At 52.9% G+C, this 21350-nt stretch overlaps 1 protein-coding gene across 2 annotated transcripts in view; it reads left to right on the top strand.

Moving 5' to 3' along the window:
- The window catches only part of RIPOR3 (RIPOR family member 3), a 107378-nt gene that overhangs the window by 71316 nt on the left and 14712 nt on the right, over window positions 1–21350 (top strand). For both annotated transcript variants that reach the window (XM_033186724.1, XM_033186725.1), the window contains exons 4-13: window positions 4126–4204; window positions 8928–8951; window positions 9242–9295; window positions 10660–10809; window positions 10970–11033; window positions 11358–11401; window positions 11574–11699; window positions 11778–11923; window positions 15495–15624; window positions 17630–18202. In XM_033186724.1, coding sequence (XP_033042615.1) covers window positions 4126–4204; window positions 8928–8951; window positions 9242–9295; window positions 10660–10809; window positions 10970–11033; window positions 11358–11401; window positions 11574–11699; window positions 11778–11923; window positions 15495–15624; window positions 17630–18202 — 1390 coding nt within the window. The remainder of the gene's footprint in view (window positions 1–4125; window positions 4205–8927; window positions 8952–9241; window positions 9296–10659; window positions 10810–10969; window positions 11034–11357; window positions 11402–11573; window positions 11700–11777; window positions 11924–15494; window positions 15625–17629; window positions 18203–21350) is intronic.

Here is a 21350-nt window from a genome sequence, read left to right as displayed (position 1 = left end):
ATTCGATGCAATCAATCAAGAAGCAATGCAATCAATCATGCAGTCCATCATGGAACTTCCACCTGTGCTGAGTGCAGTGAAGAAGGGTAACAGAGAGATGGAGTGTCGAGGGCCTCAGCAGACAGGATGATCCTGGCAGTCACCGAGGAGCTGCTGACAGTGTCTGACACACAAACGGTCTGAAAAGGCGCCACCATGCTCACCTCTGGGGGACAAGCGTCGTAGGCAGAGGCAACAGCACGGGCAAAGGCCCCACAGTGGAAGCCTGAAGTGTGAGCTCACACACACAGGAGGTCAGGGCGGTGGGTGTCTGAGTGAAGGACAGACTTGCTCAGAGACCGACTGATGAGCTGAGCTGAGGCCCGTACAGGAAGCATGAGTCACTCCACACATTTTTTTTTTGAGATGGAGTCTTGCTCTGTTGTCCAGGCTCAAGTGCAGTGGTGCAATCTCGGCTCACGGCAGCCTCTGCCCCTGGGGATCAAGCAATTCTCCTGCCTCAGCCTCCCGACTAGCTGGGACTATAGGTGCACACCACCATACCGGGCTAATATATATATATATATATATTTTTTTTTTTTTTTCCTTTTTTTTTTTTTTGAGATGGAGTTTCACTCTTGTTGTCCAGGATGGAGTGCAATGGTATGATCTCGGTTCACTGCAACCTCACAGTGTTCAAGCGTGAGCCACCACACCTGGCCTAGGCTCCTTATTTTACAGATGAGAAAGCAGAGGCCGAGAGTAGTTCCTGCCTCAGCCTACCGAGTAGCTGGATTACAGGCGCCTGCCACCACGCCTGGCTAATTTTTGTATTTTTAGTAGAGATAGGGTTTCACCATGTTGGCTAGGCTGGTCTCAAACTCCTGACCTCAGGTGATCCGTTCGTCTCAGCCTCCCAGAATGCTGGGATTATAGGCGTGAGCCACCATGCCCAGCCAATATTTTGTATTTTTAGTAGAGACAGGGTTTTGCCATGTTGGCCAGGCTGATCTTGAATTCCTGACTCAAGTGATCTGCCTGCCTTGGCCTCCCAAAGTGCTGGGATTACAGACATAAGCCACCGTGCTCAGCCATAAATATTTATTGAGGCTTACAGAGTGCCAGGCCAGGGGACAGAAGTAAACTAAACACACAAAATCCCTACCCACTGCAGAGCTGACTCCTAGTGGGGGAGAGACAGACAATACACAATGCAGCAAAGAAAAGTACAGAGAATATCAGATGGTGTTAAGGGCCACAGAGGAAAACAGGCCAGGGTAAGAAGGCGGAGGCAGGGAGGGTTCATTTTAAATTGGGCAGTTGGAAGGGAAGGCCTTGCTGAGAAGGTGACATGGGAGCACACGCCTGAAGGGGTGGAGTGAGCCATGCAGATAATGGGAAAAGAACATTCCAGGCCAGGCTAGCCACATACACAAAGGCCCTGGGGCGCAGCAAGGAGGCCAGCGTGGCTAGAGCCAAAGGAAAGAGGATGAGGTCATGGGGCAACGGGGACCAGATGTCAGGGGGCCTCGTGGGCCAAAAAGTGGCTTCCCAGAGTGATTTTCCCCAGATACAGTGGTACTTAGACCCTAAACTCTCTCCTACCTACATCTTTTTTTTTTTTTTTTTTTTTGAGACGGAGTCTCACTCTGTTACCCTGACTGTAGTGCGGTGGCACGATCTCAGCTCACCGCAACCTCCGCCTCCTGGGTTCAAGCTATTCTCCTGCCTCAGTCTTCCAAGGAGCTGGGACTACAGGCGTCTGCCACCACACCTGGCTAATTTTTTTGGTATTTTTAGTAGAATGGGATTTCACCATATTGGCCAGGATGGTCTTGAACTCCTGACCTTGTGATCCACCTGCCTCAGCTTCCCAAAGTGCTGGGATTACAGGCTTGAGCCACCACACCCAGCCCCTACATCTCTTATTTATAGACGGGGCTCCCAAAAGAGGAACCAGAGTCAATTAAAAGTTGAAACCAGGCCAGGTGCGGTGGGCCTGTGATCCTAGCACTTTGGGAGGCGAAGGCAGGCAGATCACAAGTTCAGGAGTTTGAGACCAGCATGGCCAACGCGGTAAAACCCCATCTCTACTAAAAATACAAAATTAGCCGGGCATGATGGGGCATGTCAGTCATCCCAGCTACTCAGGAGGCTGAGGCAGGAGAATCACTTGAACCCGGGAGGTGGGAGTTGTGGTGAGCCAAGATCGCACCATTGCACTCCAGCCTAGGCGACAGAGCAAGACTCAAAAAAAAAAAAAAGTGAAACCACCTTAGAATGAAATGGTTTTCAAAATATACATCCTTGGTCGGGCACAGTGGTGACCACCCCGTAATCCCAGGACTTTGGGAGGCTGAGGCAGGCGGATTCCTTGAGCCTAGGAGTTCGAGACCAGCATGGCAATATGGCAAAACCCTGTAGAGATGGAGGTTGCAGCGAGCTGGGATTGTGCAGAGTTGGAGCTGGGATGTGCATGGAGGGTAGAGCATGTTTCTGAAGGGCAGATTCTGTGTCCTTTAAGGACCACACGTTTGAGACTTGTCTGGGGCCGAGGCAGCCCCTTCTTCTCAGAGAGCTCAACACCTCAGTGAGTAGCAGCCTGGCAGAAGCTATCTTTTCCACATTTGAGGTGGTGTCAGTAGAGCCCAGAGAGGGTGAGTGACCTTCGTGGGGTGACTCAGCAAATCCAGCAAGATGGGACTCCCTGCCCTGGCTCCCCAAATCTAGACCCCTCCTTCTTTTTTTTCTTTTTTGGAACAGAGTTGCTCTGTTGCCCAGGTGGGGTGCAGTGGCGCCATCTTGGCTCACTGCAACCTTCGCCTCCCGGGTTCAAGCAGTTTTCCTGCCTCAGCCTCCTGAGTAGCTGGGACTACAGGTGTGCGCCACCATGCCCAGCTAATTTTTTTGTATTTTTAGTAGAGATGGGGTTTCACCGTGTTGGCCAGGATGATCTCCATCTCTGACTTTGTGATCCGCTCACTTCAGCCTTCCAAAGTGCTAGGATTACAGGCGTGAGCCACCGCGCCTGGCCTAGACCCTTGACCTTGAGGGAGGTGTGCCATGATGACCTCCCCATGAGCTGGGCCCCAGCTTGGGAGGGGGTGAAGATTTTGGGCTCTGAAGGCCACTGTGTGATTTCAGACCTGGGTTCAGCCCCTTCTCTGCTGTGTGACCAGGGCTGGGGTACTTGCTGCCTTCGAGAGTTGGTTTGTCTATCTTTTTTTTTTTTTTTTTTTTTTTTTTTTTTTTGAGGCGGAGTCTCGCTCTGTCGCCCGGACTGGAGTGCAGTGGCCGGATCTCAGCTCACTGCAAGCTCCGCCTCCCGGGTTTACGCCATTCTCCTGCCTCAGCCTCCCGAGTAGCTGGGACTACAGGCGCCCGCCACCTCGCCCAGCTAGTTTTTGTATTTTTAGTAGAGACGGGGTTTCACCGTGTTAGCCAGGATGGTCTCGATCTCCTGACCTCGTGATCCACCCGTCTCGGCCTCCCAAAGTGCTGGGATTACAGGCTTGAGCCACCGCGCCCAGCCAGGTTTGTCTATCTTTAAACTACATATACTAGGCTGAGCACAGTAGCTCACGCCAGTAATCTCAGCCCTTTTGGAAGCCAAGGCAGACGGATCATCTGAGGTCAAGGAGTTCGAGACCAGCCTGGCCAACATGGTGAAACCCCATCTCTACTAAAAATACAAAAATCAGCCAGGTGTGGTGGCACACACCCATAGTCCCAGCTGCTCAAGAGACTGAGATACAAGAATCACTTGAACCCAGGAGGTAGAAGTTGCAGTGAGCTGTGATCACACCACTGCACTCCAGCCTGGGCAAGAGAGGGAGACCTTGTCTCAAACAAACAAACAAAAAATAAATAAATAAATAAATAAATAAATAAATAAATAAAATGCACATAATAACAGTAGGACCTACTTGTGGGCCTGGTGGGGGAATTAACTAGGAATTCCCCGTAACCAATTTTGCATGGTGCTGGGCACACAGCCCCCAGTGTGAGGCGCTGGGCTTCCTGCCTACCGCTGAGCCCCGCTGAGCCCCCTGTCTGCTCTCCACACGCGACACTGTCCATTTGGCTTGTGTCCTTTCCCTTTCTTGTTCCTCTTCCGTTTGAAACTCTTCCTCGCTCTCCTTGCAGGGAGTATCTGTGTGTGCAGCAGGCTGAGCTGGACCACCTGTCTGGACGCCACAAGGACACCAGGAGGAATTCCAGGCTGGTGAGACCCCTCCCTGCCTGCTTCCCACCCAGATAGCCTTGGCCAGGAGTAAAAGATGAACCCTACGTTCCCCCTAGCCTACGTCACGGTGTGACTGTCTCAGAACTAGAGGTTTATGGAGTAGCCTCTTTATGTTGTGCTAACTTCACTTTGGCACATACAGCAGTTCACACGTTTTAGGCCCACGTCACACTCTCTCTCGGTTCTAGAAGTAACGCTAAGGTGGGCAGTGTAGAGAGGTGCATTTCTTTTACGTGGTCCTACTTTATAGACCTTGGCCATCAGGTGACCTGCACTTGAGATGGCTTCTGTAATGCCAGGAAAGTGGGTCAGGTGTCACATCTCGGGTATGTCACAGTGGCCCCTGCCGCTGTCCTTGATGAAGCCTGCATGTTCCTTCAGTGTGCAGCTGACAGGCAGCATTTCCTGCCATCATCAGGGGAGCGTCTTTTTTTTTTGAGACAGGATTTTCCTTTGTTGCCCAGGCTGGAGTCCAGTGGCACAATCCTGGCTCACTGCAACCTCCACCTCCTGGGCTCAAGTGTTCCTTTTACCTCAGCCTCCCAAGTAACTGAGACTACAGGCGTGCACCACCATGCCCGGCCAATTTTTAAAATGTTTTTTTAGATACAGGGTCTCATCATGTTGCCTAGGCTGGTCTTGAACTCCTGGGCTCCAGCAGTCCTCCCGTGTCCAGCCAAGGCAGTGTCTTTGAGGCTGGCCCTGGGCCCTGTGTTGCCCAAGGCTCACCTGCTCTGGTTTTTGCCTTTCCCTTAGCAGAGACAGACTTAACAACACACACACACACACACACACACACACACACACACACACACACACACTCACAAATAGCATACCTCATTAAAACTTTTTTTTTTTTTTGAGATGGAGTCTCACTCTGTTGCCCAGGCTGGAGTGCAGTGGCACGATATCAGTTCACTGCAACCTCTGCCTCCCAGGTTCAAGCGATTCTCCTGCCTCAGCCTCCTGAGTAGCTGGGATTACAGGCACCCACCATCACACCCAGCTGTTTTTTCACATTTTTAATAGAGACAAGATTTCACCATGTTGGTCAGGCTGGTCTCAAACTCCTGACCTCAGGTGATTTGCCTGCCTCGGCCTCCCAAAGTGCTGGGATTACAGGCATGAGCCACTGTGCCCGGCCTCCCATTTTGGTTTTTCAGACAAATCACAAATTTGTTTAGGTATAAGTATATCCCATGTAATCTCTGGGACATACTTATGCGAAAATAATTGTTCCTTGTTTATTGGAAATTTTAATTTTAATTAGGTGTCCTGTATTTTATCTGGTGACATGGCTAGGATCCCACTGCTCAGGGACTTCATCCTTCTAGTGGGAAGATCTTCCTTTTATCTGGGAAGTCTCCGCTGCTGCCTTGTGAAAAGCCCACATCCTTAATGAATTAGATCTGGAAACAAAAGCAAGGAGACCTTGCTGCTGTGGGATTCTCCTCCCAGCCAGTGTTTCCCAGAATCCCTCCTCCAAAGCACCAACGTGCAGAGCAGGCCACCAGCTTGACTGAGGGGCTGGGAAATCGAGGAGGGGAGATGAGTTTTTCTACTAAAATAGCATCCAGCGGCTCAGCGCAGTGGCTCACGCCTGTAATCTCAGCACTTTGGGAGGCCAAGGTGGGTGGATCACTTGAGATCAGGAGTTTGAAGCCAGCCTGGCCAACATGATGAAATCCCATCTGTACTAAAAATACAAAAATTAGCCAGGCATGGTGGTGGGCAGCTGTAGTGGCAGCTACTTGGGAGGCTGAGGCAGGAGAATAGCTTGAACCCAGGAGGCGGAGGATGCAGTGAGGTGAGATCACACCACTGCACACCAGCCTGGATGATAGAGCCAGACTCTGTTTCAATGAATGAATGAATGAATGAATGAATGAAATAAGCAAGCCAGCAAGCGGCTTTCTCTGTATCCTGGCTCCAGCAGAGAGGGCCTTGGAGTGGGAAGGGTGAGAGAGGTAAGGGCCCAGCCTCATGCGTGTGCCAGGGACTTGGGGAGGGAAAGGTCTGCCAAGCTTAGCATGCCTCACCCTTGGTGGGCAGTTGGGCGGATGACCCGCAGCAGATGGTGGGAGGAGGTGCTGTCAAGATCTCATCCAGCTCCAGCACCCGCCCCTCTTCTCACGTGGGTGCAGCGAGTCTCACCCCGTGGACTTCCTTTCCCATTCCTTCCGTTCTAGAAGTAACTCTAAAGTAGGCGAGAGTATAAATACACGTATATTTTAGCTGCTGCCATGTCATAGATGGGCACACTGAGGCGGGGCACAGTGACCACACTGGAGCCACACAGCAAGATGTCTATGTTGGATCCTGCTCCTGTGACACTGCTGGTTCTCATTTTAAAAAGATACTGGTTTTCGAGACGTTGCTGGGTAGTCACTCTTCTTTTCAAAGGCTTGGGATCTTTCCTCTTTGTTTCTTTCTTTTTTTTTTTTTTTCGGAATGGAGTCTCGCTCTGTCACCCAGCCTAGAGTGCAGTGTCAAGATCTCCGTTCACTGTAACCTCTGTCTCCCAGGCTCAAGTGATTCTCCTGCCTCAGCCTCCTGAGTAGCTAGGATTACAGGTGCATACAATCATGCCAGGATAATTTTTGTATTTTTTATTTAGTAGAGAGGGGGTTTCACCATGTTGGACAGACTGGTCTCGAACTCCTGACCTCAGGTGATCCACTCACCTTGGCCTCCCAAAATGCTAGGATTATAGGCATGAGCCACCGCGCCAGTCCTATTTCTTTATTTCTTAAATGAAGTTTTAATTGTTTCTTAATTTTAAAAAGATTTTATTTATTTATTCATTCATTCATTCATTCATTCATTGTTAAAGAGATAAGGTCTTACTCTGTCACGCAGGCTGAAGTGCAGTGGTATGATCATAGCTCTCCATCACCTTGAACTCCTGGGCTCAAGCAATCCTCCTACCTCAGCCTCTCGAGTAGCTGGGACTACAGGTGTGTGCCACCATGCCCAGCTAATTTTTAAATTTTTTGTAGAGATGGAATATTGCTATGTTGCCCAGCCTGGTCTTGAACTCCTGGGCTCAAGTGATCCTCCTGCCTTGGCCTCCCAAAATGCTAGGATTACAGGTGTGAGCCACTTCACCTGGCTTAAATGGAATTTTTATTTCTTTATCGTATACGTACAATTTCACATAAATACATACATGGGACTTTTTGGGGTTGAATCCTTCTTTCTCTCTTGATTGATGGCCTCCTCCATTCGATCTTCTGTGTCCCACCCTGTTTAACCCTTGAGAACAATCTTGTATTGATCTTTCCGTATTTTTCTCTCTGGTCACATAATCATGTAAATGTGTTTAGTAGTTGTGAGTTAATAATTGTCTTACAAAAATGAAATGTCAATTTACATACTCTCCTACAGCTTACTTTTTCTTCCTGGTGGATCTCCAACCTCATGGTAACCCCTCCAGGTTCAGACATAGTGACTGTAATCTGCACTGGCAATTAACAGCCAGTGAAAATTAGAGTCACTATATTTTAAAATTAGAGTCACTTAAAAAACAAGAGTTTTTTAAACATTTGTTTAAAAAAAAGTTTCTTGGCCACACTTGTTCATGTACATATTGTCTGTGGCTGCTTTCCCGCTATGATGGCAGAGTTGCTTAGTTAGGACAGAACTTTGACCCTGATGAATTTAACCCCACAGGCAGGTACTGTACTTCACATGCCTCAGGCCCACTTCACATTCTCTTTCTTGGTTCTAGAAGTAACTCTAAGGTAGGCAAAGATGTGTATGTTTTAGATGGTCCTACTTTTTTATTTTTTTTAATTTTTTTTGAGATTGAGTCTCGCTCTGTCGCCCAGTGGCGCGATCTTGGATCACTGCAACCTCCACCTCTGAGGTTCAAGTGATTCTCCTGCCTCAAGTCTGGCAAGTAGCTGGAATTACAGGCATGCACCACCATGCCCAGCTAGTTTTTATATTTTTAGTAGAGACAGGGTTTCGCCATGTTGGCCAGGCTGGTCTCGAACGCCTGACCTCAAGTGATCTGACCACCTTAGCCTCCCAAAGTGCTGGGATTACAGGCGTGAGTCACTGCGCCTGGCCAGGATGGTTCTAATTTATAGATCTTGGCATGGGGCGCCCTGGCCTGCCAAGCCTGACATATTTACTATCTGGCCCTTTATAAACCTATGGAAAGGTTTGCCTGCCCTGATGATATATTATTTGTCTTGGTCGCACCCTGGCCTCTGGAATGGATAGACTTAGGAATTCACCATTAAGGCTTGAACTTCTGTGCCATGTGCCCCTCCCGCTTCCATCCCCCTCACATTCTTTTGGTCATGGCTGAGGCCATCCCTTCAATCCCAATGGTTCCCATTTTGTTAAGGGCCTGCTGTGTCCTTTTTTCTCCCTGTGAGGCAGGCGCTTCTCCTACCCTGCTTTACATAGCAGGAAATGGAGGCCCAGAGAGGTTGAATGACTTGCCTGGGACACACAGCTGGGAAATAGAAGACCTAGAACTGCCTCATCCAAAGTGCATGTGTTTAATCAGTGCTGTCCTTGGCGTGGACAGCAGCCTGCCATTGACAGAGGAAGGAGTGGGGGTGGCTGTAGACATGGCTTTCTGTCCTCTGACTCTGAGCTCAGACACTGCCAGCATAGAGCCTCATAGGCCTTGGAGGAACACGTGGGACTCTGACAGCTTCTTCCGCCTTCCTTTCCTCCCCCACAGGCTTTCTATTACGACCTGGACAAGGTGAGTCTGCATATGGTGAGTGAGGTGGGCGGGGCCCTGCTGGATGAGAATGACTGTGCCTCATTGCATCCTCCTGGCTGCCCGATGGGCAGAACACCTGGGTTTCCTCCCCATTTTAGGAATGGGAAGACTGAGGCTCTGTGATGAGCCTTCCTCAGGGATGGTGAGGGCCCGGCCCAGCACTAAACCCCATTCTCTGAGTTAGGACCTGCAGGAGGGTGGCAGGGGCAAGCGGGGCTGGCGGGTGGCCCAGGCGACTTTGCAAACATCTTCCCTTTTTCCGGGAGAAGCAAACGCGCTGTGTGGAAAGGCACATTCGGAAGATGGAGTTTCACATCAGCAAGGTCAGCTGGCTCGTGGGTGTTGCAGGGTGGGGCGGGGCAGTGCCAGCTTGCTGGGCCCCAGCTAGGTTAGCAGGAGCTGGGGAGGTGCCCTCGGAGCAGGGGTCAGGGCCTTGGGGTATGGGGCAGCTGCAGGAGGCTAAGGATAAGCAGGGGCCTTGGGACAGTTGAGGGACAGCAGGGGCTCAGCCCCGAGGTGGGACTCCCTGAGGACCATGTGTGCTCTTTCTTCAGTTGATGCAGAAAGACCTCATGCTCACTTAGATGGCTGGGAAGGTTGAACCCTCCCAGCCCATTGTACAGATGGAAAAGCAGAGGTCCAGAGAGGAACATGGATTCGCCCAAGGTTGCACAGCAGATCCTTAAGCTTTAGAGTCCGCAGTTTCATGATCTTGCTTTACTCCCCGCACTGCCCAGTGGGTGGCAGGCTATCACAAACTCACCTCCCGTTTCGTTGTTGAAAAACCGGGCAGAGGAGGGGAAGGGACAGATTCCCTTGTCCCTTTCACTCATTTTTGCTGTGCACACTGTGTGCCAGTTGCTGCTAGTAGCTGGGTATGCAGCAGGAGAGGCAGGCGAGGCAGGGGTGGCAGGGGTGGCAGGTGAGGCAGGCAAGGTAGGCGACGCAGGCAAGGCAGGCAAGGCAGGCGAGGCAGGAGTGGCGGGCGAGGCGGGGTGGCGGGCGAGGCGGGGAGGCCAGCGAGGCAGGCGAGGCGGGTGAGGCGGGCAAGGCGGGCGAGGTGGGTGAGGCAGGGGTGGCGGGTGAGGCGGGGTGGTGGGTGAGGCAGGGGTGGCGGTGAGGCAGGCGAGGCAGGGGTGGCAGGCGACGCAGGTGAGGCAGGTGAGGCGGGGTGGTGGGTGAGGCAGGGGTGGTGGGTGAGGCGGGGTGGTGGGTGAGGCAGGGGTGGCGGGTGAGACAGGGTGGCGGGTGAGACAGGTGGCAGGAGAGGCAGGGGTGGCGGGTGAGGCAGGGGTGGCGGGTGAGATGGGTGGCAGGAGAGGCAGGGGTGGCGGGTGAGGCGGGGTGGCGGGTGAGGCAGGGGTGGCGGGTGAGGCAGGTGAGGCAGGGGTGGCAGGTGAGGCAGGGGTGGCAGGTGAGGCAGGGGTGGCAGGTGAGGCAGGTGAGGCAGGGGTGGCAGGTAAGGCAGGTGAAGCAGATGTGGTCCCTGCCTATGGGGGTTCACGTCCTACTGGGGCCAGGGGTGAGTGCTCTGAATGGGACTGGACAGGTAGTGACTGCCGCCATGGGCTGGGCTAGCGGGGTACTTAGCTCAGGGAGGGCCTCTCCCAGAGGGGAGAAGTCGACAGGCAGGTGTGGGGCCACCCCTCCGCATGGGCAGCGCCACCAGCACGTGTGGCCACCACAGGTGGATGAGCTGTACGAGGACTACTGCATCCAGTGCCGCCTGCGCGACGGTGCCTCCAGCATGCAGCGGGCCTTCGCCAGGTGCCCCCCAAGCCGCGCGGCCCGAGAGAGCCTGCAGGAGCTGGGCCGCAGCCTGCACGAGTGCGCCGAGGTGGGCCGGGCCAAGCTGGGCGGGGCAGTAGGGGCAGTGTAGAGCTGGGTGGGGCAGTGGGGACATCAAGAGCTAGGCCTCTGTCTGACTGCAGGGATGGTTAGAGGCCCCCGTGGCCTAGCCCCAGGCAGCCTGCTGAGCCAACTCCGGGGTTTTGCAGGACATGTGGCTCATCGAGGGGGCCCTGGAGGTTCACCTGGGCGAGTTCCACATCCGGATGAAAGGTAACAGGGCTGAGAGGGGTTGGGCGGAGGCCCTGAGACTTCTGCTGAGGGGTGCGGGAATTGGCTAGAATCCCAGGGCTCTGAACCCAGCCCTAGCTTTTGCATCCATGTGACATGTGACCTCTGGCAAGTCCCACCCCTCTCTGAGCCTGGTGTGAGGGCCCAGCACCCTCCTGCCCATTATCCGTCACGGTGGTTCCCCCCGCCCATCCTCACCCCACTGAAACTGAAAACCTATACGTGGAGGACCCCCAGCGAGGACGTGTGGTCCCAAGTCAGGGACAGCGGAAGGCGGAGGGGAGACTGGCCATGTCTGTGTTCCAGGCTTGGTGGGCTATGCACGCCTCTGTCCCGGAGACCACTATGAGGTACGGCCACCCTCCGGGGTCAATCCTCAGGGCTCCCCGCCAGGTCTTTGGGGGACGGGAGCTGCTGGGAACCAGGGTTGCAGGTGGGGCTCTGTCTGGCAGGGAGGCCCCCGGGCGGGCAGCAATGGGACACCCACCTGGGCTGACGCGACCCTCTCCGGCTGGTTCACAGGTGCTCATGCGTCTGGGCCGCCAGCGCTGGAAGCTCAAGGGTCGGATCGAGTCAGATGACAGTCAGACCTGGGATGAAGAGGAGAAGGCCTTCGTCCCCACGCTGCATGAGAACCTGGACATCAAGGTAGGGATGGGGCCTGGGGGCGGGGCTGGGGTGCCTGGGTGCTCAGCTCAGACACCACCCTCCAGCCTCCACCCCTAGGTGATGGAGCTGCGGGGCCTGGGCTCGCTGGCTGTGGGTGCAGTGACGTGTGACATCGCCGACTTCTTCACGACACGGCCGCAGGTCATCGTGGTGGACATCACGGAGCTGGGTACCATCAAGTTGCAGCTGGAGGTGCAGTGGAAGTGAGTCCCGCCCAGCCTGGGGACAGTGGAGGCCTGGCCGGCTGCCCCTGGTGGCCTGACCACACTCTGGCCCTGGGTTCCTGCACCAGCCTCCACCGAGGGTGTCCCTGCCCTCACGGGTCGTCATCTGTCCCTCACTCCTGCCCCTCAGTCAGGTCGAGGCCTGGACCTTCTCTGCAGCCCCTTCCTGCCTTTCCGGTTTTGCTTCCATTCTTGCTTCTGAACCCGACTATTAAAGCCTCAGGGAAGTTTGCGGGGGACACTTTCCAGGGCCTCCAGGCTTGGCTCCCTGGAGGAGGCTCACCTCTCTAGGGAGGCTCTCCTTGCTGCTCCCACCCCCTCATTCCTGGCCGACCCTGGCTGCCCCCCAGGCCCAGGGCTAAGCGGTCACCTGCGTCCCCTTCTCGGCTGCAGACCCATGAAGCCCATGTCCATGAGATCATCCCCCGGAGCCCATGAGGGTGCCTGTGAGCATGGTGGGCTCCAGAGCTCTTTGTTCTAAGGAAGCCTTGCATTTCCAGGGTGTTCCCTTCCTCCTCCTTGGCGCAGAGGCAGCAGGAGGGAGGGCTGAGGAGCCTCCTCTGCTCTGTGCTTGCTCTGGCCAGTCAGGGCTGGTCTCTCTCCTCTCTCCCTAGGGTGGGTGTCTGAGCTGGGGGTCACAGAGCTGCTGCCCTCTTCCCCCGTGAACTGGCTGAATTCTGGTGAGCGACCACCTGCACCCTCAGGGTCCTCACCTGTCTGGTAGGGCTGAGAATACCTCTTGCCCGGAGGCCCCTGAAGTGTACAGGGTGGTGGGCAGCTCAGTGCCATCCAAGCCTAGGACCCAGGGCACCTGTGGGTCTGCAGATACCCCAGGCAGAGAAGCGGGCCCTTGCAGAGCCTCTGAGCTGTAGGCCTTCTGGTCAGGCCAGACCCAGGTGCCACGAGCCAGGCCTTTGTGCAGATAATTATGAGCAAGTTTCTTCAAGACAGGATGGTCTATGGGGACCTACCCGCTCCGAGTGCAGGGCTGGACATAGGCCAGGCTGAGCATCATGGGCCAGGCTGAGCATCACTCGCCTCGGTGCTCCCATGTGCTCGCCTGGCTTCCCAGCCCCCTGTGCATGTTCCACACGGGGGTTCTTCTGTAAGGGCACCCCTTTTACAGACGAGGGGTCTGAACTGAGTGTCCCCTGCTCATCGGCTGAGCTTCTCAAAGGGGCCTCTAATTGGGGGTGTCCAGTTGTTATTGGTGGAGGGTCTTGACAATGAATTGTCCAGGTCCTTGGCATTTTGAACAAAGACTTGAACAAAATGCACAAAAGGAGCAGAGGAATGAAATGCAGGAATGAAGCAGCAGGGCTTTATTAAAGCAAGAAAGCAGGTTGGGCACGGTGGCTCACACCTGTAATCCCAGCACTTTGGGAGGCCTAGGTGGGCAGATCACCCAACGTCAGGAGTTCGAGACCAGCCTGGCCAACAAGGCGAAAGCCTGTCTCTACTAAAAACACAAAAATTAGCCAGGCGTGGTGGCACAGGCCTGTAGTTTCAGCTACTTGAGAGGCTGAGGCAGGAGAACTGTTTGAACCTGGGAGGCAGAGGCTGCAGTGAGCCAAGATGGCACCACGGCACTCGGCCTGGGCGATAGAGCAAGACTGTCTCAGAGAAGAAAAAAAAGAAAAAAGGCAAGAAAGCACTCTGCAGGGTGGGAGTGGACCCAAGCATGTGGCTCAAGGGCCTGGTTACAAAGTTTCTGGGCTTTAAGTACCCCGTTTGAGGTTCCTATGGGCTGCCCCTTGTCTGGATAAAGGATTTGGTCTGTGGTTAGAGGCTGAGGTGGGTGGCACCCTATGCAGATAGAGGGATGGTCCTTGTTTTGCCAGTAGCCCATCCAAGGCACCCTCCCTTTCCATCTGAGCCATGTGGAGGTGGGAGGGCTGTAGGGAGCGTTGCCTTTGATCCTTCAGTGTGGGGAGGTGGGATTTTTCCTTTTGGGTTAGCTTCAGGAAGATTGCGTTAATTGGCAATTCCCTGTCCCTTCAGACCTTGGTGTCCTTCCTTGATTTAGCATACATTGGCCTGAGGTTTCTGCCTCCAGATCCTGCTCTCCTGCTCATGGTCACTGTCCCTCACCATCTGGCTCAGGGCCCTCAGGGTGGTCAGAGGCTGAGAATTTTTTTTTTTTTTTTTTTTTTTTTTGAGACAGTGTCTTGCTCTGTTGCCCAGGCTGGAGTGCAATGGCGTGATCTCGGCTCACTACAACATCTGCCTCCCAGATTTAGGCAATTCCCCAGCCTCAGCCTCTTAAGTAGCTGGGATCACAGGTGCCCGCCACCATGCCCAGCTAATTTTTTTGTATTTTTAGGAGAGATGGGGTTTCGCCATGTTGGCCAGGCTGGTCTTGAACTCCTGACCTCAGGCGATCCACCCGCCTTGGCCTCCCAAAGTGCTGGATTACAGGCGTAAGCCACCGCGCCCGGCCTTGAGAAAGATTTCTAAAGGGGTTGAGGCGTGTAACTTGGAGTTCCTAGGCTGCACCTGTGACCATGGGCAAGGCCCTGGCTTTGGAGACCCAGGCCTCCATTTCCTGGTTTTTTTTTTTTGAGATAGAATCTTGCTCTGTTGCCCAGACTGGAGAGCAGTGGCATGATCTCGGCTCACTGCAGCCTCCACCTCCCAGGCTCAAGTGCTTCTCCCACCTCTGCCTCCTGAGTAGCTGGGACTACAAGCGTGCATCGGTCACCACATTAGCCCAGCTAATGTATTCATTTTTTGTAGAGATGGGGGTTTTGCCAGGTTATCTAGGCTGGTCTCAAACTCCTGAGCTCAAGTGATCTGGCTACCTTGGCTTCCCAAAGTGTTGGGATTACAGGTGTGAGCCACCGCACCCAGCCCATTTCCTCTTAAATCTGTTAAGTACAGTGATGTCTGAAGAGTATGCATCACTTTTAGTGATCTTCAAGGCTTTGGAGTCAGAGAAATCTCTGTGTGAATTCAGTTCCATCTCGCGTGGTTGGTTGTGATACTGCCCTAAGCAAGTCACCTATCTCTCAGAGCCTTCCTTTCCTCCCCTGTAAATAATTTTCCAGGCCACAGAGGGCTGTCACTGGGGGTGGAAATAAGGATTTGTGTAAAGTGTTTAGTAGAGGCTGGGCTCAGTGGCTCATGGCCTATAGTCTCAGAACTTTGGGAGGCTGAGGCAGGCGGATTGCTTGAGCCCAGGAGTTCGAGACCAGCCTGGGCAACATGGTGAGACCCTGTCTTTACAAAAAATAAAAATCAATTTAAAAATTAGTCTGGCATGGTGGTACATGCCTGTGGTCATAGCTGCACAGGAGGCTGAGGCACGAGGATCGCTTGAACCCAGGAGTTCAAGGATGCAGTGAGCTGTGATGGCACCACTGCACTCCACCTGGGCATCAGAGCAAGACCCTGTCTCAAAAAACAGTTTAGAGCAGAGTTCCTTGCACACCATCCCTGCTATTATATTGTAAGATAAAGACCATCTACCTGTGTAACCTGTGTAACCTGGGCCGTCTGGGCCTGAAATGGCCTCTGGGCACTAATCCTGGCCTTCTGTTCTCTCCTCCAGCCCGTTTGATACTGAGAGCTTCCTGGTGTCACCCAGCCCCATAGGCAAGTTTTCTATGGGCAGCAGGAAGGGCTCCTTGTACAACTGGACACCCCCGAGCACCCCCAGCTTCCGGGAGAGATACTACCTGGTGAGTGAGCCTTCCCCAGGGCAGGGCTGCTGTGGTCACCCTGGGATGGGGGCAGCACGTGGGGGCTGGGCTGAGCCGTCTGGCCCTCCCAGACATGGCAAGCCTCAGGCTCAGCCTCCGTTTGGGGTGATCCTGGGTGTTTTCTTGTACGCTTTCTTCCTCTGCTGCTAGCCTCCATCCCAGCCTGGGTTCTGGGCTTGGCTGGTTCTTCAGGACATCTGCAGTGGGCTCTCTGGATGGTTCTATCACCCCAGCCATGGCTTTGGCCTTAATATATACGTTTCTAGTATTATTACTTGACAGAGTGCCTAGTGAAACATCTCTTTCCCGTGATCTCCATGGATCAGGGTCCCCTCCTTAATGCCAACTCCTGTAATCAATTTCTTCCATATTCTTCCGGAGATAGCAATCCATCTACCAGCAAGTGTATACACCTCTTTTTTTTTTTTTTTTCGAGATGAAGTTTCGCTCTTGTTGCCCAGGCTGGAGTGCAGTGGCGCAATCTCAGCTCACTGCAATATCTGCCTCCTGGGTTCAAGCGATTTTCCTGCCTCAGCCTCCTGAGTAGCTGGGATTACAGGCACACACCACCACATCCGGCTAATGTTTGTATATTTTTATACAAAATTAGTAGAGATGGGGTTTTACCATCTTAGCATCTTAGCCAGGCTGGTCTCGAACTCCTGACGTCAGGTGATCCACCCACCTCAGCCTCCCAAAGTGCTGGGATTATAGGCATGAGCCACCATGCCCAGCCTTCTCTGGACCTCAATTTCTGAATCAGAGAAGTGAGAATAACAGCACTGCCCTTATGGGATTGTTGTGAGAATTAACTGAGTTAATGAACACCAACCATTATCATTGGTTCAGCTGATGAGAGGTAAGCGTTCGTGTCCATGTACTCAGATTCACACTGTGGCACTGTATTCACCACTCGTGTGGCCTGAGGACCTCTCCGAGGTCAGGGCAGTGCCACCCCCATGGGGTGTGGTGAGGGTAATGTGAAGGCCCTAGAGAAGGGCCGGCAACCTCAGAATGCTTAATGACAGCTGCTGCTGTTTCTATGGTGTGTATATCAGACCCTTCATTCATTCATTCGTTCATTCATTCATTCATTCACTTCACTCATTTAAAACTAGGCTGGGTGCAGTGGCTCATGCCTGTAATCCCAGTACTTTGAGAGGCTGAGGCAAGTGGATCACCTGAGGTCAGGAGTTTGAGACCAGCCAGGCCAACATGGTGAAACCCCGTCTCTACTAAAAATACAAAAATTAGCCAGGCGTGGTGAGGTGTCACTGTAATCCCAGCTACTCGGTAGACTGAGGCAGGAGAATTGGTTGAGCCAGGGAGACGGAGGTTGCAGTGAGCTGAGATAGTGCCACTGCACTCCAGCCTGGGCAACAGAGCAAGACTATTTCAAAACAAAAAAATGAAATTATATGCTAGGCTCTGCTCCAGGCCAGGCAAAGACTGTGCCCTCAGGGAGCTGAAATTCTACACGGGAAATAGATGATATCAAAATCCGAGAACTGCAGTCAGCCCAGGGCGTAAGGACTGTGGGAGACAGCAGGAAGGGAAGGGGCCCACTGGGGCCAGGTGGAAGTTGCCACTTTAAAAAGGCTGTCCAGGGCAGGGTTCTCAGGAGAGGTGACACCTAAGTAAGGTCCTGAGGAGGCAAGGGCACAAGCCGTGAAGGCACATGGGGAAGAGTGGCCAGAGCACAGTCAGTGCAAAGGTTCTGAAGCAGGAACATGGGGCCCAGCCCACAGGGCATGAGCAACAGTCAGGAGGCTGCTGGGAGTGAGTTGGAGGCGGGATGGGGGATAAGTGCAGAGAGGGGACAGGGTCTTGTCTGCACCTCTGGGATGCTGGTCGCCTGGGCAGGCCTCAGTCATCCTGAGAACATGGGCATGCAGAGCAGGTGTCTGTCAGGGGAAGCCCCTCTGGGGGACTTGCTGTGGTCCCTGGGGTGGCTGGTGAGGCCACTCCTGTGTCCCCTCTCCAGTCTATCCCACAGCAGCCAACACAGCAGGCCTTGCTACTGGGTGGCCCAAGAGCCACCTCCATCCTCAGCTACTTGTCTGACAGCGACCTCCGGGGTCCCAGCCTAAGAAGCCAGAGTCAGGAGCTGCCTGAGATGGACTCCTTCAGCTCTGAGGACCCCCGAGACACGGAGACCAGCACGTCAGCGTCCACCTCAGATGTGGGCTTCCTGCCCTTGGCCATCGGCCCCCACGCCTCCATTGAAGAGGAGGCCCGGGAGGACCCCCTGTCCCCAGGTCTCCTGCCAGAGATGGCCCACCTCTCAGGAGGCCCATTTGCAGAGCAGCCTGGCTGGAGGAACCTAGGAGTGGAGAGCCCCAGCCTGCCACAGGGCTCCCTGTTCCACAATGGCACAGCCCCAAGTAGCCAGAAAGGCCACGAGGAAGGGGCAATTGGGGACAGAGAGGAGGGGCCTGGCATGGCCCTCGAGGGGCCTCTGCAGGAGGTCCTGGAGTTGCTGAGGCCCACGGACTCCACCCAGCCCCAGCTCCGGGAGCTGGAGTACCAGGTCCTAGGTTTCCGGGACCGGCTGAAGGTATGCCCACCCCACCCTGGGCGGCGGCCCTGCTTTGCTGACAGCATGATGACTGGGAGTGGGCTCTGGGGCCATACAGCCTGGGCCGGCAACCTGGCCTCATCCCTGCGTGACCTGGGTAGGCCATGTCTCTGTGGGCCTTGGTTTCCTCATCCGGCAGGTGGGGATAACAACAGCCGTCATGGGGCTCAGGAAGATTCTAAGAGTTCACAGTAACAGCTCAGCACGTCCAGCCAGAACCTGGCCCATCTCGCACCTTCTGACCTGGGTGGGTGGGGATGTGGCTCGTGGCTACAAACCCAAACTTGGAGTGTTGTCAGGGTCGGAGCTGGCTCCATGGAAGGCCCCACACAGTTCCGTTTGCCTCATCTACGCACTCCGCACTGAACCTTCTCCTCCACAGGTCTCATACCCCAGGGCGTTCTCAGTTCACAGGAGGGCTTAGGTGGCAGGTGGCTTACAGAGGCGCTGACCTGGGCAAATTATTATATTCTCCTCTTGTGTTTACATACATTTGAATGTACATAAAATGTATACCACTAGTACCTATTAATACATCTATTAACTTAAGGGCATCCTTCCCTGGACACCCTCTTTTATTTTTTATGTATTTATTTTTTGAGATGGAGTCTCGCTCTGTTGCCCAGGTTGGAGTGTAGTGGTGCAATCTCGGTTCACTGCAACCTCCTCCTCCCAGGTTCAAGCGATTTTCCTGCCTCAGCCTCCCAAGTAGCATGGATTACAGGTGCACACCACCACGCCTGGCAAATTTTTGTATTTTTAGTAGAGATGGGGTTTCACCATGTTGGCCAGGCTGATCTCAAACTCCTGACCTCAAGTGATCCGCCTGCCTCAGCCTCCCACAGTGCCGGGATTACAGGCATGAGCCACTGCACCCGGCCTGGACACCTTCTTTTAAATGGCAACTCCCAGCGGGCTCTGGCAAGCCCATCCCTTCCTGCTCTGTGTTCCCGCGGTCCTTATGCCCTCAGACTGGCTGTGCACTTCTCTGATTTTGCCATTTTCTGTTTTCCCCTGTTTTGTGTAAGACACACTTTGGCACTGAAATAGTTAACAGCTCTCTTCAAACACATTTTATCGCTACCACACCTCCAACAGGACAAACCAGCACAGGGAAAACAAGTTTCATTTCTCACTTTACATCCATAACTTTAAAAATATGTTCCGTTTACCACTGCTGTGGTTGTTAAAAAGGACCTGCCTGAAAATTTCCAGAAAAAAATTTAAGAAATAATGTCACCTTTTTTGGTACTTTATGTTTTTCGTTTTTCTTGAGACAGGGTCTCACTCTGTTGCCCAGGCTGGAGTACAGTGGTGCAATCTTGGCTCACCGCAACCTCTGCCTCCTGGGATCACACGATCCTCCGCCCTCGGCCTCATGAATAGCTGAGGCTACAGGCACACATCACCATGCCTGGCTAATTTTGTTTATTTTTTTGTAGAGACAGGGTCTCACTTTGTTGCCCAGGCTGGTCTCAAACTCCTGGAGTCACACAAGTCTCCCGCCTCAGCCTCCCAAAGTATTGGCATTACAGGCTTGAGCCACCGCGCCTGTACCTTTTTTGTACTTTTTAACAGCCTTCTTTTGTAGACCAATTTGAGTCAGCATGCACATTTGTCACATACTTGTATTTTGAAAAATTACACCCAATTTACATAAAAATGTTAATGCCGCAATAATGTAATCATTTTAAACATCTTTGAGGAACTTTCCTTTTTTTGGCAAACAAAGTCAGAACAATGCAAATTGATTACAGACCGTGGTTTTTAGTTTGACTTTCTGGAGAGAAATTACACACACACACATTTATGCAAATCTATGTGTATATGAATACATGTATGATGCTGGGCGTGGTGGCTCACGTCTGTAATCCCAGCACTTTGGAAGGCCAAGGCAGGTGGATTGCTTGAGGCTAGGAGTTCAAGAGCAGCCTGGCCAACATGGCAAAACCCCATTTCTACTAAAAAGACAAAAAAATTAGCCGAGCGTGGTAGGGTACGCCTGTAGTCCCAGCTACTTGGGAGGCTGAGGCAGGAGAATCACTTGAACATGGGAGGCAGAGGTTACAGTGAGCCAAGATCGCACCAATGCACTCCAGCCTGGGCAACAGAGCAAGACTCTCTCTCAAAAGAAAAAAAAAATCATGTGAGTGCGTACATACACACACACACACACACACACGATTTATCCTCATTCTTCGTGGATTCTGTATTTTGAAATTCATCTACTTGCTAAAATGTATTTCTAACCCCCAAGTCAATACTCGAGGCAATTCCAAAGTGGTTTTTGGGGCTGGGCAGAGTGACAGAAAATCTGAGCTGCTTGAAGGGCACATTCCCAGCTGAGGTCAAGTGAGGCAACGCTTTGCCTTCCTGTTTCAGCACCCAAACGGTAAACAAGCGTCCTCATGGTCTATTTAATGCCATGTTTTTCAAGTTTTTGTGCTTTTTGTTGACGGTTTCACTGTTGAAATGCCTCCCAAGCCCAGAGCTTCAGTGCCGGCTAGTGCTCCTCAGTCCAGGAAGCCTGTGAAATGCCTTACGGAGAAAATGCGTGTTAGATGAGCTTCCTTCAGCCATGAGTTGTAGCGATACTGGCTGTTGAGTTCAATGTTAATGAATCAAAAATAGCTTTTTTTTTTTTTTTGTGAGACGGAGTCTCACTCTGTCGCCAGGCTGGAGTGCAGTGGCATGATCTCAGCTTACTGCAACCTCCGCCTCCTGGGTTCAAGTGATTCTCTTGCCTCAGCCTCCCTAGTACCTGGGGTTACAGGCACCTGCCATCATGCCTGGCTAATTTTTGTATTTTTAGTAGAGATAGGGTTTCACTATGTTGGCTAGGCTGGTCTTGAACTCCTGACATCAGGTGATCCACCTGCCTCGGCCTCCCAGAGTGCTGGGATTACAGTCGTGAGCTACCACATCCGGCCAACAATAGCTATTAAATAAGGTGTCTTTAAACTGAAAGACACATAGCAGGTTCTGTATTGCTGTGTTGATAAAACTGCTGTGACCAGAGGTTCACAGGAACCTAACCCAGTATCTCCCTTAGGAGCAGTGGTTCAGCTTTTGCTGATTCAGTTTTATAGAACATAACTAATTTTTTTTTTTTTTTTTGAGATGGAGT

The sequence above is a fragment of the Trachypithecus francoisi genome, unplaced genomic scaffold, assembly GCF_009764315.1.
Source record: "Trachypithecus francoisi isolate TF-2019V2 unplaced genomic scaffold, Tfra_2.0 Lachesis_group21, whole genome shotgun sequence".
Classification (NCBI taxonomy): domain Eukaryota; kingdom Metazoa; phylum Chordata; class Mammalia; order Primates; family Cercopithecidae; genus Trachypithecus; species Trachypithecus francoisi.
The sequence above is the reverse complement of the archived record's forward strand: the minus strand, read 5'-3'. Positions and strand labels throughout refer to the sequence as shown.